The sequence below is a fragment of the Bidens hawaiensis genome, unplaced genomic scaffold (assembly GCF_021521415.1).
Source record: "Bidens hawaiensis isolate Kalapana, Puna unplaced genomic scaffold, B.hawaiensis_p1.1 tig00053071_1, whole genome shotgun sequence".
NCBI classification, from domain to species: Eukaryota; Viridiplantae; Streptophyta; class Magnoliopsida; order Asterales; family Asteraceae; genus Bidens; species Bidens hawaiensis.
Window position 1 is genome coordinate 1 of NW_027499547.1, and position 17812 is coordinate 17812.

The following is a 17812-nucleotide window of genomic DNA, read 5'->3' on the forward strand; positions in this document are numbered from 1 at the left end:
TGATCTTACTCGGTTTTCTAAATAGCTTAAATTTGAGCTTTTTCTAAATAAATCAATTAACACATTCATTTCGGTCAAAAAAAAACACAGAAATTCATTTATACTTTTGTAACCATGTCAAACCACCCCTTTAACTTTTACAAATTAACAAAACAACCCCTAAACATTTCTTCTACAAACAGGACAATAACCATTCCTAACCAGCCACTCATCAATGCATATTAAATGAAACATATGTCTACAGTTAGGCAGTTCTCTTCCTTCTTCCCTGTTCTTGAAGTCTTGTAAGCAAATAGCACAGTTGCTATCATGGCTTCCAAATCTTTTATTCTTTTTGCAAGAATTCCCGAACACGAATCTTGGTAATTTGTTTATTGAATCTTCACACAATCCTTTCGACCCGTTGTTCTCACACCCGTCAAAAAGATCCGCAAAATCGGTTTCAGTTCCACTAATCTGTATGATCATAACCCATAATCATATTAATAATTTAACCTTGAAATGTGTTTATGACTAGAAAGACTGTAATAATTTATGGATTGAAGATTGCAGGATTATGGAATTTTAGCAGAAGTTTCGTTGACCGAATTTGTGTAGAAAGTATTTTTATTTATGTTTTTTTTTCTTCTTTTTTCAGTCTAAGTTTCCTTAATTCCGCTCTGATTACGGATACTGCAGGGTTGTTCATGAGCCGAACCGAACGAAGACTTGTTTGTTGATTGACTCGTTTACAATCGAATCGAACGGCTGAAATTCGAACCGAACGAAAATCGAATCGAGCATTTTTTGATCGAACATCGAGCGATTTTCGAGCATTATTTATTTCATTTTCACTTGAAAAATTTTAATAAGAAACATGTTTGAATGTTGCAAATAATATATTTTGTAAACAAATTACTAGTTTTTAGACAATGTGTAATAGGTTGTAAATTTTTATAAGAAATATATTAATTGAACTGGGATATAATGAACATGTAAACAAAAATATTCTCAAACTTGAAATGAACAAATAAAACTATAATATTGAGAAAATTATAAAGGTTTTAAATATTTAATACTTATATTTATGCGTGTTGTCTATATATTTATATTTTTTCCATATATGATTATATAAAAAAATAAATTCAAAATATTCGAGCCGAACCGAGTAGAACTTTGCTCGTTGCTTGGCTCGTTTACAAACTGAATCGAGCAAAGCGGCTCATTTACATTCGAGCGAGCGAACAGCGGCGAGCCGATTTGTGCAGGAAAGAGTATTGGAATATATTATTAATTAAGTTTATTAGTATGAGCCCACAAGGTTTAGGTATGCTCTCTATATACTGTAAGCCAATCTTCGGTAATTAATAAATTCAGTATTTTACCATCTTACAGAAGCTACTTACTTGCCACTGGTAGGCTTTGAGCAGAGCCGGAGACACCCAATCCGCAAACACCTGACCATTAAACAGACTACACAAGAACGAAACCTTCGAGAACGGCTCGCCACTGATAATCATATCCATGAGCTGCAACGCGGTGATGGCGCCAGTGATCGCACCCACACACGCTCCACGGACGATCCCAGTTTCCACAGTGGGTCCTTTAATCGTACCCGCTACTATTCCCACACTTGCTCCTCCTGAAACCCATAAATTCAACAATTTATATAAAAAAACGCATATACAATGTTATGTGTATAAATTGAAGATTTGAAATCTTTGTACCAAGAGCGACGATGCAGGTTGTGACAGCCATGAAGACTCTGGTGGCACCATTGCAGATAACCTTAAGCTTAGAATTAGCCATTTATGTGATAATGTAATGTAATGTAATAAATTGGTGTTGAAGAACTCAGAGGTACGCATTTATATAAGAGGAAGCAGAGGAGATCGAGTGCATTAATGGATGGACTGAGAAAGCTACGTAGGTCTCCACATGCCATACATGCACGACGTATACATCCGCAGATATATATTTAATTACCTAACAATTTAATTCTTACTTTAATAGGACTAACATTTTGTTCAAAAGAGTACGCCGTATACAAAACCAAATTAAATACAAAACATGATATTTTATTTGGTTATAAAGGTTGTTGATATTAGAATTTAGAAGTATATGGATATGAGATTCGTTTTAGAAATTTTCAGGGTTTTTCATGTATGATGTTAGGTGATAACTAATAACTGTCTTATTATTCGAATTCATTTACCCAAATATTATTAATTAACATGTTATATGATGTTAAGAAATATAATTGTGTATTTTATATTTGAAGTTAGATTTTAGATGATTTTAATAATATCGGGTTTCGGGTAATGCAATGTGAGCATCACCAACAATAATTGAAACCACATAAGTTCACAAACAGGTTTATAGGCTCAAGCCTCGTACTTTTCGGTATACTCAAGAACCTGATGAGTATTGAACAAAAAATATTTGATAGATGAAGTTATAGTTTTATAATCGGGTAGAAGACTGAGATTATCAAAGCTTGTTTTATACGCGGACTATTACCACTGGGGAGTGTGCAGTGTAACAAGTAACAACAGAATCCATGGATCACCTACTATTCTTATGGATGTTAAATATAGAATTCGGGCATCACCTAATGTTCTTGGTAGATTTTCGTTATGTTTCAAAAATAGCTATAAATTTATGTCTATACAATTTTATAGTTCTTTACTTTTAACCGGTTATGTATTTAACATCCCTTTATATTGATAAGCATAAAGCATTAGTAAAGTTGTAATTTTTATAATGCTAAAGTTAAGTTATCAGCACCAATATTATTATGGTAATAAAAATAAAAATTTATTAGTTATACATGGTGGGATAACAAATTCACATTTAATGATTTAAAAAAAATTGTAATTAGTATTCGGTGTATAATCTCCTTCAATAAATTATAGAAACAATGTGCAAACCCAGGGGCTAGTGGAACAACAGAAGGAAAGTAGGGTCCAAATGATCAAATTTCTATGGGCTTGCCATGGACCTCCTATTTAATTTAATGCTTTTAATTCCACATTTAGGTTACAGTTTTATACGACCCCATATATAATCCACGAATCTACGTCATAGCAAATCACACAAAGTTGGTGTACTATTATTTCATTATTTGTATCTTAAACGTGTGTTTTATTAATATTAACTAGGTTATGTACCCGTGTTCTATATGGGTTAAAATAAATAAAATTTTTTAAATAATAACACAATGTGAAATATAAAAAATATGTTCAACATATAAAAAAATATAACATATAGTTGAATAAATTACACAATATACAATATGAAAATAAAAAGATGAAAATTCATAAATTTCTAAATATTTTTTTGTATACAATATTTGTAATTTAATTTATAACTTTATCCTTCATAGTAAAATTAATAATTTCACTTTTCTTTTAGTTTCAACTTCAGATATGAAACACATAGTTGACCATGTGTTAAAATAGGCTTCTCAAAAACAGACAAGCCATCTAAATTGATTAACGTTAGCTTTTATTAATCTTTATTGCAAAATAAACATAAAGTGAAATTTTCTTTCTTTAAAATTTGAAATTAATTATTTTATCTAAATTAATGTGAAAATTCGTTACATATAAAAGCTTAATATTATTAACTAATACCATATATTTATATAAAACTAAATAATATAGTTATGTTGGTATTAAATTTTTTAAACCAGAAAATATTTATTTAAAAAAGAAATTAATAGATTAAGAACAAAAAAAGAGTTAAATATAAAACTATTAATAAGAAAAAGAAATATATATTTAATATAAGAGAGAGGTGGTAAAATTCTGTAATGATCACTCATGTGTAATAACATATAGCATTAGACTCGTGTAGAGCACGGGTTAAAATAACTACATTTATTTAAATAATAACACAATGTGAAATACAAAAAATATGTTCAAAAGATATAAATATATAATATATGGTAAAATAAATTACACATTACACAAATGGAAATAAAAAGTTGTTGAAAATTCATAAAATTTTAAATTATTTTTTTGTATAAATTATTTGTAACTTTATCCTCCATATTAAAATTAGTAGTTTCACTTTATTTTTTTGTTTCAACTATATATAATGAAACACATAACTGATCATGTGTTAAAATATGTTGTCCCAAAAAAACAAACAAATTAATTTTATTAATCTTCATTGCAAAACAAATATAAAGTGAAACTTTCTTTTTTTGATATTGAAATTAATTATTTTATCTAAATCAGTGTGAAAATTCTTTACTTATAAAGACTTAATATTAATACTGATACAATATATTTATATAAAACTAAATAATATATAATGTTGGTATTAACTATTTTTAACCCGGAAATAATTATTAAAAAATAATAATAGATTGAAAAGAAAAAAAAGAATAAAATATAAAACTATTAATAAGAAAAAGAAATGTATATTTAACATGAGAGAAATGGGAAAATTATGTAAGAATTACTCATGTGTAATGGCATATGGCATTAAGACCAGTGTAGAACACAAGTTATAATAAATAAATTTGTTTAGATAATAACACAATGTAAAAAACAAAAAATATGTTCAAATGATATAAAGATATAATGTATGGTAGAATAAGTTACATATTACACAATATAGAAATAAAAAGTTGTTCAAAATTCATAAAAGTTGTATGGTAGAAATTCACAATATGGTATACAATCTTTGTAATTTTATTTGTAATTTTAACCTACATATCAAAATTAGTAGTTCCGTTTTGTTTTTTATTTCAACTTTAGATAATGAAAAACATAACTTAACATGTGTTAAAACATGTTATCTCAAAAACAAATCAAACCGTCTATAGTGATTTAGTTTTTATTAATCTTCATTGCAAAAGAAACATAAAATTAAAATTTCTTTATGTGTAATTAATTATTTTATCTAAATTAACGTGAAAATCGTTACTTACAAAAGCTTAATACTGAAAACTAATACCACATATTTACATAAAACTAAATAATATATCTAAGTTTGTATTAAATTTTAAATTAAAAAAATTATTAGAGAGAATAATTGATTAAAAAACAAAAAAAAGTTAAATATAAAACTACTATTAATAAAAAAAGGAAATGTATTTAATAAGAGAGAGATGTGGGAAAATTTTATAAGAAACTATCTTGTGTGATGTCATGTGGCATAAAAAACCTTTATTTATTATATAATATAGATTGTGGGTTATTTCGTTTGGTTAGGGGGTGGGGGTGGTCCGTGATGGACCCTCTACCACGCATTATAGCCTTTGGAACACCGCCGCCGGTCCCCACATCACGCGTGACAGGGGTCCAGCCGTGATGGCCATCACGTGGTGAATATCAAGATATGTAACCGGGGGGGGGGGGGGGGAGGGGGGTTGGTGACCATTGGGCCTGAATAAATTAAAAAAAATTATTTAATCTATATAAATAACTCAAATCAATCTTCAAATCCAACTCAAATCCGACTCAACTCTTCTACTACAAACAACATTCTAACATCACACCAATGAAGGGTTCTAGGAAACGTGGCTCGGGTTCAAAGAAAACCCAAACCTGACCGAAGGTTCGACAAAATCTAGGCGAGCCGATGAGATTCCGGTTACAAGATGAACCCGACACAACCCAACCATTCCAAAAACAAATTTATCAACAACAACCTTTTTAACCATTCCAAAACCAACCTTTTCAATCGCAATCTTTTCAACCGTATCAAAACCAACCTTTTATTCCACCTTTTTCTACCCAAAATTATCCAAATAATGTTTTTCAAATGTTTTAATCTCAACCGTCTCAAATGTCCGTCGATCCCCTATACGATAACGATGTTATACATCAATTTTCACGTGCTTTTCGTGAAGAAGATGATAATGTGGATGAAGATGTACCCGCGGAGGAGGATGGCACCGTCGCGAAGAATCCTTGGTTGCCCGCGGAGGAGGTCTTTTGACCAAGGCTTATTTACACGCCTCCGAAACAAAAAAAAACACTCAAACCAACAAAAAAAATGTTATGGAGACGTGTTATGGCACATTTCGAGAAACTTCCCGGGTCAACCGACCGAAACATGGATTCAATGACTTCCAAGTGGGGAGATTTGAATCGAAAAATGTCAAAATTTAATGCTTGCTATATCCAATTGGTAACTATTTTTTAAAATTTATTAGTTTATTTTTTCTAAATTTATTAGTTTATTTTTACAATTTTGATATATATATTTTTCTAAATTTTTTGTAGTCCCGAACTACACAAAGCGGAGCGAGCGAATTGACTATCACAAAGGACGCCTTGTACGATTATGTCAAGATTTTCCGACATAAATATTTTCCCCACTTGGAAGCGTGGGAGGGTGCGAGACGTCACCCGAAGTGGGAACCGATTCCCGTGGTCGACATGGACAGAACGACGGCTCCAAGGAAGAAATGATCTTCTTCAAAAAGATAAAAAACTTCTGAGTCCGGGAACTACACAATGTCCACCGCGGCTTGTCAAGCAACATGCCGAACATGAACGAGCAACCCGGAGACGATCCCGACGAAGACACAACCACACACACACGGCCGAATCTCAAGAAAAGTGGGGAATAGTCAAGATTAGGAAAGAAAGCGGTGGCCGAAGACTTCAATGGATACAAGTCGGCTAAGTTGGCGAAAATCACCGAGCCGAAGGAGCGAAGGAAACTAGCTCTTGATTCAAAATTAAAACGTGACGAGGCGTATATCAACCATTTGAATGAAAACCAAAAAAACGCCGATTTAACATTCCTCATACAACCGCACGAAAATCTTGACAAACCCTTTAGATCGATCCTACTTCAACGCAAACGCGAGATATGCGACAAGTGGAGTTGGGCAGGGCTGTAGGTTTTTTCTTTGTCGGTTTTTTTTAATTTATTTATCTTTGTAACATTTATTTAATCTTGTTTTATTTTTTATTTAATTTACCCTTGCTTTAATATTTATTTATATGAAATTAAAAAAAATACTATTCACACCATCATCACCACCCCCACTAAATTCCATCACTAGTGATGGAATGTGATGGGGTGAGGTGACACACCATCATTGGGTGTGGTGAATGATGGATTTGGAACCACCCCCATCCCTCTCAGACCATCACCAACAGTTTTTGTTTTAAATCAACCACATCATCGTCACACCAGATTTCTTAAAAACCATATTTTTTACTCCAACAATACACATTCTCAAACCATCTTTACATTTCCACATCATCACTTAATTTTACATTTATTATAAATAAGAATTTCACAATACTATAAAATATTTAATTTTTATAATTTTTATTTAAATAAATAGCAATATAATAAAAAATTAGTAAAAATAGATGACTTTATATATAATGAATATATGAACATACCTTTTCCGGATTGCTAGCATACGGACTTGAAGAGATTAGCGATTCACAAGGAAGTATGCGACAAAATAATGGTGAAACACGGGTTGGATGACGTTGATTTGGATGAGTAGGACTTCTTGTAACGTTTTTTTTTTCTAAGACTCTTTGTAATGTCTAGGACTTCTTGTAACATTTTTCTAGGACTTATTGTAACGTTTTTTTTCTAGGACTTGTCATGTTTTTTTATTCGAATTAAGCATTGTAAACCAGATAATAAAATCGTTAAAAAACTAGCCGTTACATAAAACATACTCAAACAAAAAAGTACATCATTTTTGAAATAAATATAAAAAATATGTATATATGTATAATATTTTACTTTATTTTATAAATATAAATGGGTATATATATATGTGTGTATGTGTTTTGTTATTGGCCTAAAATGATAACTCAGTTAACTTTTGGTGTTAAATGTTGTACGTGATGGGGTAATTTGATCCAAAAGATAACCCAATTATCTTTTTCATACATTTCGTCTTCTACTCTACTACAACTTAATATTTTCTATAAAAAATATAAAATCTAATCAAATGGAGGATTCAAACACTTTGTCCCACTCGACTCATCTTGTGATGGTGCCGAAGTAAGGGATCTAAGAAAAAAATTGTGAACTGTGAAGGGCTAATAAAGTTCTAATGAATACTTTGTCAAAACCTGAAGTACAATGCTGAGATGTTTAAAGTGAGGCTTCGTTTACCAGAAGAATTATTTTGTTTTATTAGAGATGGTTATGGTTGTGATAATGCATTAATTTGAATTTGTATTTTTAAAGTAGTTCTTTTTCAGTTAATGAAAATGTGTTTTTACTTTATTTGACTTTCTTATTTCATTTTATGAATTTAAAAATAGTTTTTTTAATTGATTTTAAATTTAGTTTAACAAAAAACTCAAGTGATAGAAATGTTCAAGTGATGGTGCTGCAAGTGATTAAGTAATAGAACTAGATAGAATGAGATGATAACTTGTAATTGGTTGTGTTTATGTGACGGATGCCACTCCCCGTCTTTGATTGATGCAATTATACTTTTATAGTATAAGGTATGTTTGTTTTACTAAAAAGGGTATGCATATGCTTTTTTGTCTGTATCGCGCAGAATTGTTATCTGCAGGCTCTTCTCTTGTTTGCCGTCCAGCACCCACCACCAACATCGTCCACCACCAACAACCATCCGCCACCACCACAGAACCACGTACCACGATCGTTCACCACCACCACCACCATTGTCCACTACCACTATCACCGTACACCACCACCCAATGTCACAATTCGTACACCACCACCAATTTATTTAGCCGTCTACAGACGTTAAAAAACATGTAGTCTTCTTCTTTCAAGCTACACAGGTTTAGTCTACCTCTTCTTCTACAGATATATGTCGATGTGGTCAGCAGACTACAAACATTTTTACTTCTAAAAAAACAAATAGTACCTGAGTAGTGATGTAATTAGAATGTTTAATTACACCTTTAAACTTTATTTCACGAATTTAATGTACTATTATCAATCTCTATAATCAAAAGACAAGAAACTTAATATGACATTCCATCACTTTGATATATCTTTCATAATAATATTTTGATGAATTATAAAAGGAAAATTGGTTTTAAATAGTCCAAACTATCATGTGTTAGCAAATAACGGGCCCAACTTTACATTTGGCTGGTGATGGTCCCAATTAAAGAGCTATTTGTTTTTAATAGTCCGCGACTAACGGATTCATAACTCCGTTAGTATTATGCTGAGTTGGCCATCCAGGTGTTAAAAACCATCTGACGTGGAACGGTTACGTGGCTGTGATCTCTTTATACACATCAGGTGATATAATTTTGGTATTTTTATTATCTTTTAGCCCTAATAACTCCAATCGATCAGTTAACCACAAGAACAACAAGCCCTAAATCCAATCGATCTCTCTTTGCTGGAATGCGAGATATTATCAACATCAACTTCTATACTGATGGGAAATTTGATGTTAATCCTCCGAGATTAAGGTATGTTGGGGGGGGGGGGGGGGGGGGAAATAGCATCATTAGGATTAGATGTTGATAAGCTTTTGTATTTTGAGATACTAGGTTATGCAAAGGACTGGTTCATATGAAAATCAAAAAAAGAAAGATATGTTCTTGTATTCCTTGATACCTGGTGATGGTCGGGTGAAATTGATAAATAGTGATGGAGTATTACATGAGATGGTATCTTTGGTTGGTGCTGATGAAGCTTTTGTTATATACGTTTAAACAGAAAAGCTAAGAAAACCTAAACCCCAGTCTATTAATCCTGAAGCCCAACCCAGTACCCAGCCCAATAACCTTGAAGCCCAACCCACTAAAGCCCAATCCAGTACCCAACCTAATAACCTTGAAGCCCAACCCATTATTCAGCCCACTAGCCCTCTATCTCATCCAAAAGTGCATACTAACCCTCAATCCCAACCAATCACCTGTATAAGACAATCTAGATCTAGTTTGAGCCCTGTGAAGTACAACAAGAAAAAAGGTACCACAAATTGAAGTACCACCAACTACCAAAGTTGAAGTGCCACCAATTGATGACAGTTCAGATGAGTCAGATGAAGATTGTGATGATTCTGATGATTACTCATATAAAGTAAATTTGGATGATGATGATGATGATGAAGGATCTGATAATGATGATGAGGAGTGGAGAGATTTAGTTGCTGCAATAAAACAAGTAAATAAAGAAACTATTGCATAACAAAAGAAGGTGCTTGATAAGTGTTTGAAAGACTCTGTTGATGCAGCTGGTAATTTGGTTGAGGATTGTTTAATAGGATCTGGTGATGCAGCTGGTAATTTTGAAACATATAGTAGCTATGAGGATTCTGATGCTGATGTTTACTCACCTGGAGAGAATGAAGATGATAACATAAGAGGGAACAAGTATAGAGAACATGTTCCAGTTGTAGATAACCAAACTGAGTGGGTTAATTTCAAGTGGGTTGTTGGAATAAGGTTCCCTATTAGGGATGCTTTTAAAGAGGCTGTTAGGAGATATGCTGTCACAAATGGTAGAAATCTATCCATTAGTTCCAGTAACAAGAACATAGGTGGGAGAGTAGATATCAGCTGTGTCAAAGGGTGTCCATTCTCTTTGTTTTGGTCATATCATAAAGGAAAAAGTTGTTATATTGTTAAACAAGTAAAAAGCAAGCACAATTGCCAAAGGAACATGACAAGGAATAGGCAATTAACTTCAACCTTTATAGCTAATGAATTTTTGCCAATGTTCAAAGCAAAACCTAATTGGCCTGCTGCAGACATTCAAACGGCTGTTAGAGAAAAGTATAAGGTTATCATTAATAAATGGATGGCTTATAATGCTAAAATTTGTGCATATAAGAAGCTTCATGGGTCAATGAGGGATCATTACAGCAAACTCAGGTCATATATAGCAGCCTTAAGGAATGCAAACCCAACATCAACATTTAAACTCCTAACTGTCCCACCAAGGTTTGCTAGTGACAATCCATATCCATCTTCTTCACTAGAGACTTTTCTCATGTTCATATTCATCATAATGGTTATTAGATAACTTTTTATGTTCATCTTCATCAATCCAAATTCATCTTTCAAGTTCTTTGTGTGTTTTGATGGTGTGAAGAAGGGATTCCTAGCAGGTTGTAGAAAGGTGTTATGCTTATATGGGTGTTTCCTTAAAACCTTTCTAGGAGGTATGTTGTTGGCTGCTATAGGAAGAGATGCAAATAACCAAATGTATCCTTTAGCATGGGCAGTTGTTGAAGGTGAAAACAATGACAGTTGGGAGTGGTTTATGGATCAGCTAGGTAAATCTTTAGAGGTCACAGATGGTGGAAGAGGTTGGACACTTATCTCAGACCAATAAAAGGTAAGTCTATATTATCTTAACTATCACAATTACATATATATTCTAACAATTTTAATGTGACAGGGACTGATTAATGCTGTACTTTGGTGTGGAAGAATGCTGAGCACAGAAATTATGCAAGGCATATTTATGCAAATTGGAAAAAAGAGTATAAGGGCGAAGAGTATAAGGGCGAAGAGTATAAGGAGGTTTACTAAAGGGCTTGCATGGCTTATAATGAAGCTGATTACAATAATGCTATCAAGGATATGAAAGAATTGTCAACTGATGCACTGGATGCTTTCCTTAAACAGAACCCTAAATGTTTTTCAAGGTGTTTTCTTGACACTCAAACAAAGTGTGATGTAATAGTTAACAACATGGCAGAGACCCTTCAATGGAACAATTGTTCAGGCTAGATCCGAACACATCATTGACATGTTAGAGGATATAAGGGTGACTGCTATGAGTAGGCTGACTACAAGGCACACACAAATGTTGAATAAAGATGTGGTTGTGTGTCCTAGGGCACAATTGAAGCTTGATAAACAGAAAACTTGGGCACACAAATGTAGAGTATACCCATCATCCCCTACTGTGTTCCAAGTAAGTGATTATGATGATGTTTCAGTAGACTTGGTTAACAAAACATGTACTTGCAGAAGATGGGACTTATCTGGTATACCATGTAAGCATGTTTGTGCAGTGGTAGGTTTTATTGGGAGTAATTCAATATAGTTTGTTCATGAAAGTTACCTTAAGGAACAATACTTGAAGTTTTATGTATTCACAATTCCACCTTTGCCAAGTGCAAAGTATTGGCCATGTGTTGATTATCCTCTTGACGCACCTCCAGTCAAAGCTATGCCTGGAAGACCAAAGAAAAATAGAAAGAAAGATCCACATGAAGATCCCAAGAGGCCGGGAAAGTTGATAAAGCATGGAGTTCAGATGAGTTGTAGTTATTGCAAGTCAACACTACATAACATAAAAAAGGTGCCCAGAAAAGGGTAAAGGTAAATCTAATGTTGAAAATGGTGGTGACGGGAAGGCCAAAGGGGAGGTCAACCAAAGCTTCTAAAAAGTCAACCAAAGATGGAGAAAAGTCAACACAAGCTTCTCAAAATTCAACACAAGAAACACAACAATTGTCAGGTTCTAAGCGGCCAAGGGTATTACCAAAGGGCATGTTCTATCAAGCAAAGAAAAATTCAACCCAACTCACCAATTCAAGTCAACCACAACAGCCAACTCAACCAACACAATCAAGTCAACCACAACAGTCAACTCCATCTAGAAGGACAAGAGGAAGCACAAAGGAAAATGTCAAAGGGAAGGCTACTTAAGGGAATGATGCTTAATGTTTTCTTTTGGACTATTATGTATTTTGTTAAACTTATCTTTTGAACAAGTATCTGTGATGGTAAACTTAGCTTTTGAACAAGTATGTATGATGGTAAACTTAGCATGTGATAAAGTATACATTATTATGTTTAAATTAGTCATGCTATGCTTATTTTGTTTGAACTAGTGCAACTAGTAAAATGCAGAAGGGTGAAATGGTAATATTATTTGTTAACATTGTTCACTGGTGCAGCTGGTTAAAATGTAGAAGGATAAAATGGTCATGCTTATTTTGTTTGAACTAGTCATGGTTAGTGTCAAAATAGTGATTACGCATAAGGGTAAAATGGTCATATAACTAGTGCAGCCGGTAAAATGCAGAAGGGTCAAATGTTTGAATTAGTCATGGTGATATATGCAAAAGTCTTTTTTTGGTTGAATTAGTGATGGTTGTGTTTGGTCAAAAACTATGTCCATGGTCATTTATGCAGACCCAAAATGGTCATAATGTTGCAGACACAAAGTGGTCATAATGTTGAAGACACAAAATTGTCATTTATGCAGACCCAAAATGGTCATAATGTTGCAGACACAAAGTGCATAATGCATAAAACACAATTTGAACAATAACAGCAATAAACAACAAACATGTTTTTAGTCCATACTACTCAAAAAACATCATTGACTTTTCATTGAATACATTGACAATAACAACAAACAACAAACATTGGCAACTACCTTAACAACAAACATTGAAAGATCACACATATAATATCCATCGTACTGCTATCGTAACAATTATTAAACCCAAAACACTTTAATTCTTCCAATTGCTGTTTTCAATAACTGTTCCTTCAATTTCTTGTTCTCCTCTTGCAAAAGCAAGTGCTGCAACTTCAAATTTTCCATCTTCATATCTTCAAGGTCTTGTTGTTTTTGGCACTGCATTTGCATCGTTCATGTGTCTTCAAGAATTCATCAATATCTTCTTTCCACATGAAGAATTTACAGTCCCCATTCTACATTAAACATATAAAAATAACCTAATCAAATCATCTTTGAAAGTATACTTAAACGGTGTACTTACCGGCCATAAAGGGCACCTATAGAATTCGTCCCCATTACGAACACTTCTACGTCCAGTAACTCTAGGAATTGCAAGTATGTCATGATTACAGTAGACGTTTCCATCAAAATCAAGCTTAAACCTTTTAGGGTTTTTCTTCCAACGAGATGAAGAAGACGATTGGGAGCTCAATTCCATCAATTTGGTGTTTTAGGGTTCTTCAGTTTGCTCAATTGTGTGATTTTAGGGTTATGATTTTGTTCAACTACGTTATCTGATGTTTATAAAGAGATCACAGCCACGTAATCGTTCCACGCCAGATGGTTTACAACAGCTGGATGGCCAACTCAGCATAATACTAACGGAGTTATGAATCCGTTAGTCGCGGACTGTTAAAAACAAATAGCTCTTTAGTTGGGACCATCACCAGCCAAATGTAAAGTTGGGCCCGTTATTTGCCAACACATGATAGTTGGGAGTATTTAAAACCAATTTTCCATTATAAAAACTTACACCCCTAAAGTTTTAACTAAAGTGGTTTAACATTCTAACTTAAGAGGTCGATGTAAGGCCGTGGAGTATACATTTATGTCCCCTAATTTCATGTAGGCGTCGCATAATCTATTTTACCCTGTTTTACTCTATTTCATCTGAAGAAAATGATTTAACCTAACTTAACACCTCATCCCCTCAATTTAATTTAAAAACAATTATTGTGTGTAAGTATATAAGATTTTAAAGTTCGTTAACACTTTAACTTAGTTTGCCTTTAACTCCCCTTAACCCATGAAGAGAGTGGTATCCCACTAGTTAAACTTTGCCAAATAAGTTTTAACGCCCTAAATGTTAAAGTATACCCTAGGAGCCTAAGTGTTTTTTTAATACAACAATTGTGTTGGAAATTATCTTTCATTGAAATTCTTTTACATGTTAACTAATTTTTTTTTATAAATAAAAAGGGTTTTTTTAATCAAGTTATTCAAGCTCTATTTCAACTTACATATAAGCACAATAATGTGTTCAGAAAATATATAACATTTAACAAGTCAAGTCTAAGCTTCAAAAATGTGCAATCCTATTTATATACCAATTGCAGACAATTAGAAGCAAAAAGGGTAACTCACACATCACAATGCAGCGCTTAGACACGCGAAGATTTGTTAGTGTAATCTTGTGTAAGTGCGGGGACCTAGTTGTCGTACTTACAAACCTAAGGGATTTTTGAGTTAGTTTTTCTCATATTCTTATCTAACAAGTAATTGTATGGTTATAAATATGGCTATTTGTAAGTAAACACAACATTAACAATCAATACGATTGAGGTTTAGACTTGAAATATGATTGTTTCTTCAATTGGTATCAGAGCTACCGGCTACAGTTAAGATTTAAAAATCGCCGGCGAGGATTATCAATCAAGAAAGTCCGGCAAGTATGAGCGGTGAAAGACCGCAAGAGCTTGTGACCGGAAATCAAGAAGGCGGCGATAGAAGAACAAAATTCCGACGACCAAGGTTTAATCGGCGGCGAGTAAGATTTTTCATTCTGGAAACAAAGTCTGGCAAAAGAAAGGTGATCAAATCAGATTGTGTGTCCTTTGCAAAAGGATTAAGAGGTATTGAAAGAAATCAAAAGGCTGCATTGGAATTACGGATCGACTTTTAGAAGTCTAGAATTGGTGGAACTTGGAAGCTGTTGGTTCACGAATTCAAGAAAAAATGATATATGTTAAGAAAATATATTTGTCCTTTTGTGAGTCTTGCAAAGTATTCTACATATTTTTTGTAAAACAAGAAAATATACTGTTATTTTGAAGCAAGTAAAAGGTTCCTTTTCAAAGAAAGATCACAAGTTTTTTGACGATAAGATTTTGATTCAAGAAGATTGAGTTCAGATTTGAATTAGAATACCGGAGATCGATGAAAAGAATGGGAGACGAGCCAAGTAATCAAGTCAACTTTCCTAAAGAACCAAGTTCTCTATTGATTCAGTTTATGATTCTCGCGTTCACTAAATATACGATTTGGACAATGAAAATCTAGGCCATCTTTAAGGTTCAAGGATTGTTGGAGGCTATCGAACCAAGAACGGGAACGACGGTCGACCTGAAGATAAAGGGGTTGGCGCTTGTGTATGTCTATCAAGTCACGTAGGAGGCTTTGGTGATGCAAGTGGCTCACCTTTCCACCGCTAAAGAGATATGGGATACCCTTAAAACTCGTTTCGTAGGGGTTGATAAGGTTAGAGAAACACTTATCGAGTTTCTTCAACACGAATTCGATGTACTCAAGATGAAAAAAACGAACACGATTGATGACTTCTCGACCAACATAACACAAATAGCTTCCAAAGCAAGCAATCTTGGTGAACCATATGAAGAAAAGACCCTTATGAGAAGGCTTTTGGAGTCCATTCCGAGAAAGAGGTATATAGCGATTGTTGCAACCATTGATCAGTTTGCCGATATAAAGAGTAAGTCCATGACGTTCCATGAAGTCGTTGGACGCCTAAAAGCGTTCGAGGAACGATATGGAGATGAAGACAAGTCTGTGTCTGGTAAGCAAGAACAACTCCTATATAGATATAAAGAATGGAAAGCTAAAAGCAATCAAGAAAGGCGTCATAGGAAAGACAAGATAGGAACTAAATCAAGTCAAAAGAACAAGGGAAAAAGTAAGGTTGTGGATCGGGAAAATAAAGAACCCCGAGTGAAGAAGGATCAGTCAAAGATTAAATGCTATTGTTGTGATGAACTAGGATACTTTGCCACATCATGTCTTAACCGAGAAAAACGATCAAAGTAACCTTGCGACGTCACTACCACAAGATCTATGGGGAGAAGCGATTCATCACTCGGTTATTTACTAAACCGGCCACCAACAAAATATTTGGAGGATTTGAGTCCGTGCGAGCGTTTTAATAGAAGAAAACCGAGCCATTCATATGTTAAAGTGTCGGATGCACGGGGTATGAAAAGTCTTTGGTGTCGGTCAAAAGAAATTGGACGGCCGAAATATTGTGATAATTCACTTAGGTACTCAACCCGGAACAAAATCCTACTATATGTTTGATCCAATCAAAAGACGAGTACATGTTACTCGGGATGTCTAGTTTGACGAGTTTAAAAGGTACATGTTGGCTGATCTTAACAAACAAGAGGGTGAAAAAGGTCCAGAATGGACCAAGTTTATTGTCAATTATGATATTGAAACTGAACCTGAGCAGGTTACAACCGGGTTTGACTGCGGGCCCGTAGACCCACATGCTACCAATGAGCCCAATAGAACCGGTGAGCTGGTTGGTATTAGAAACAGAAGTTATTCCTCAATTTCAGAAGGTGACAACCCACCCGTAAGCCCGATTGGGACCGACACAAGCCTAAACGAGGAGTCGTTACAAGTTACCCAGTCATCAAACTACTCGAAAGACCGTTTTACCCTAGAAATTTAGCGACTTTCTTGTTGAATGTATACAGACACCCGCCTAGCAAGACCCGGCATCCGACGAGGTAAATCTTTATTATTATTATTTGATTATGAACCGGTAACTTTCGAGAAGCGAACAATGTAAAACATTGGAGAAAGAATATGGAATATGAGACCGATTCGATTGAAAGAAACAAGACATGGCGGTTAGTTGAAGCACCACCCAATGTGAAGCCAATAGGTTTAAAGTGGGTCTATAAAATCAAACGAGATGAAGCCAGGAAAAAAACAAAGTACAAGGCCCGACATGTTGCTAAGGGGTATGTTCAAAAATACGGGATAGACTTTGAAGAGTTTTTCGCACCAATGGCGAGAATCGAAACCGTAAGAATTTAAATCGCGTTGGCAGAAAGTCAAGGTTGGGAAGTGCATCACTTGGACGTAAAATCCGTGATTCTTCATGGTGATTTAAAAGAAGAGGTTTATGTGTTTAAACTGGATGGGTTTTTTAAGAGAGGTCAAGAAAGAAAAGTGTACAAGTTGGCTAAAGCATTGTACGGTCTACGCCAAGCACAAAGGGGGTAGATTACTAAATTAGACGGGTCGTTAAAGGAACTCGGTTTCAATTGATATAAACAAGAACGTGCAGTTTACAAAAGGTATTCCGGTCAAAGGCTAATACCCGTTGGAGTTTACGTTGACGATCTGATAATCACGGACACAAGCGTGCAAG

The 17812-nt window shown here is 34.1% G+C and overlaps 2 protein-coding genes across 2 annotated transcripts; one reads left to right on the forward strand and one right to left on the reverse strand.

Annotated features, from left to right (window-relative positions):
* Positions 1-75: 75 nt before the first annotated feature.
* On the reverse strand, positions 76-1792 carry LOC143599898 (NEP1-interacting protein 2-like). Its single transcript, XM_077077737.1, has 3 exons — positions 1707-1792; positions 1386-1621; positions 76-456 (listed from the first exon to the last, which is right to left on the reverse strand). The coding sequence occupies exons 1-3, from the start codon at positions 1786-1788 to the stop codon at positions 160-162; spliced, it is 615 nt and encodes a 204-aa protein (XP_076933852.1). The 5' UTR covers positions 1789-1792; the 3' UTR covers positions 76-159.
* A 14027-nt stretch (positions 1793-15819) lies between these two features.
* LOC143599903 (uncharacterized) lies at positions 15820-16458 on the forward strand. The gene has a single exon (XM_077077739.1). The coding sequence runs from the start codon at positions 15820-15822 to the stop codon at positions 16456-16458; it is 639 nt and encodes a 212-aa protein (XP_076933854.1).
* The last annotated feature ends 1354 nt before the right edge of the window (positions 16459-17812 follow it).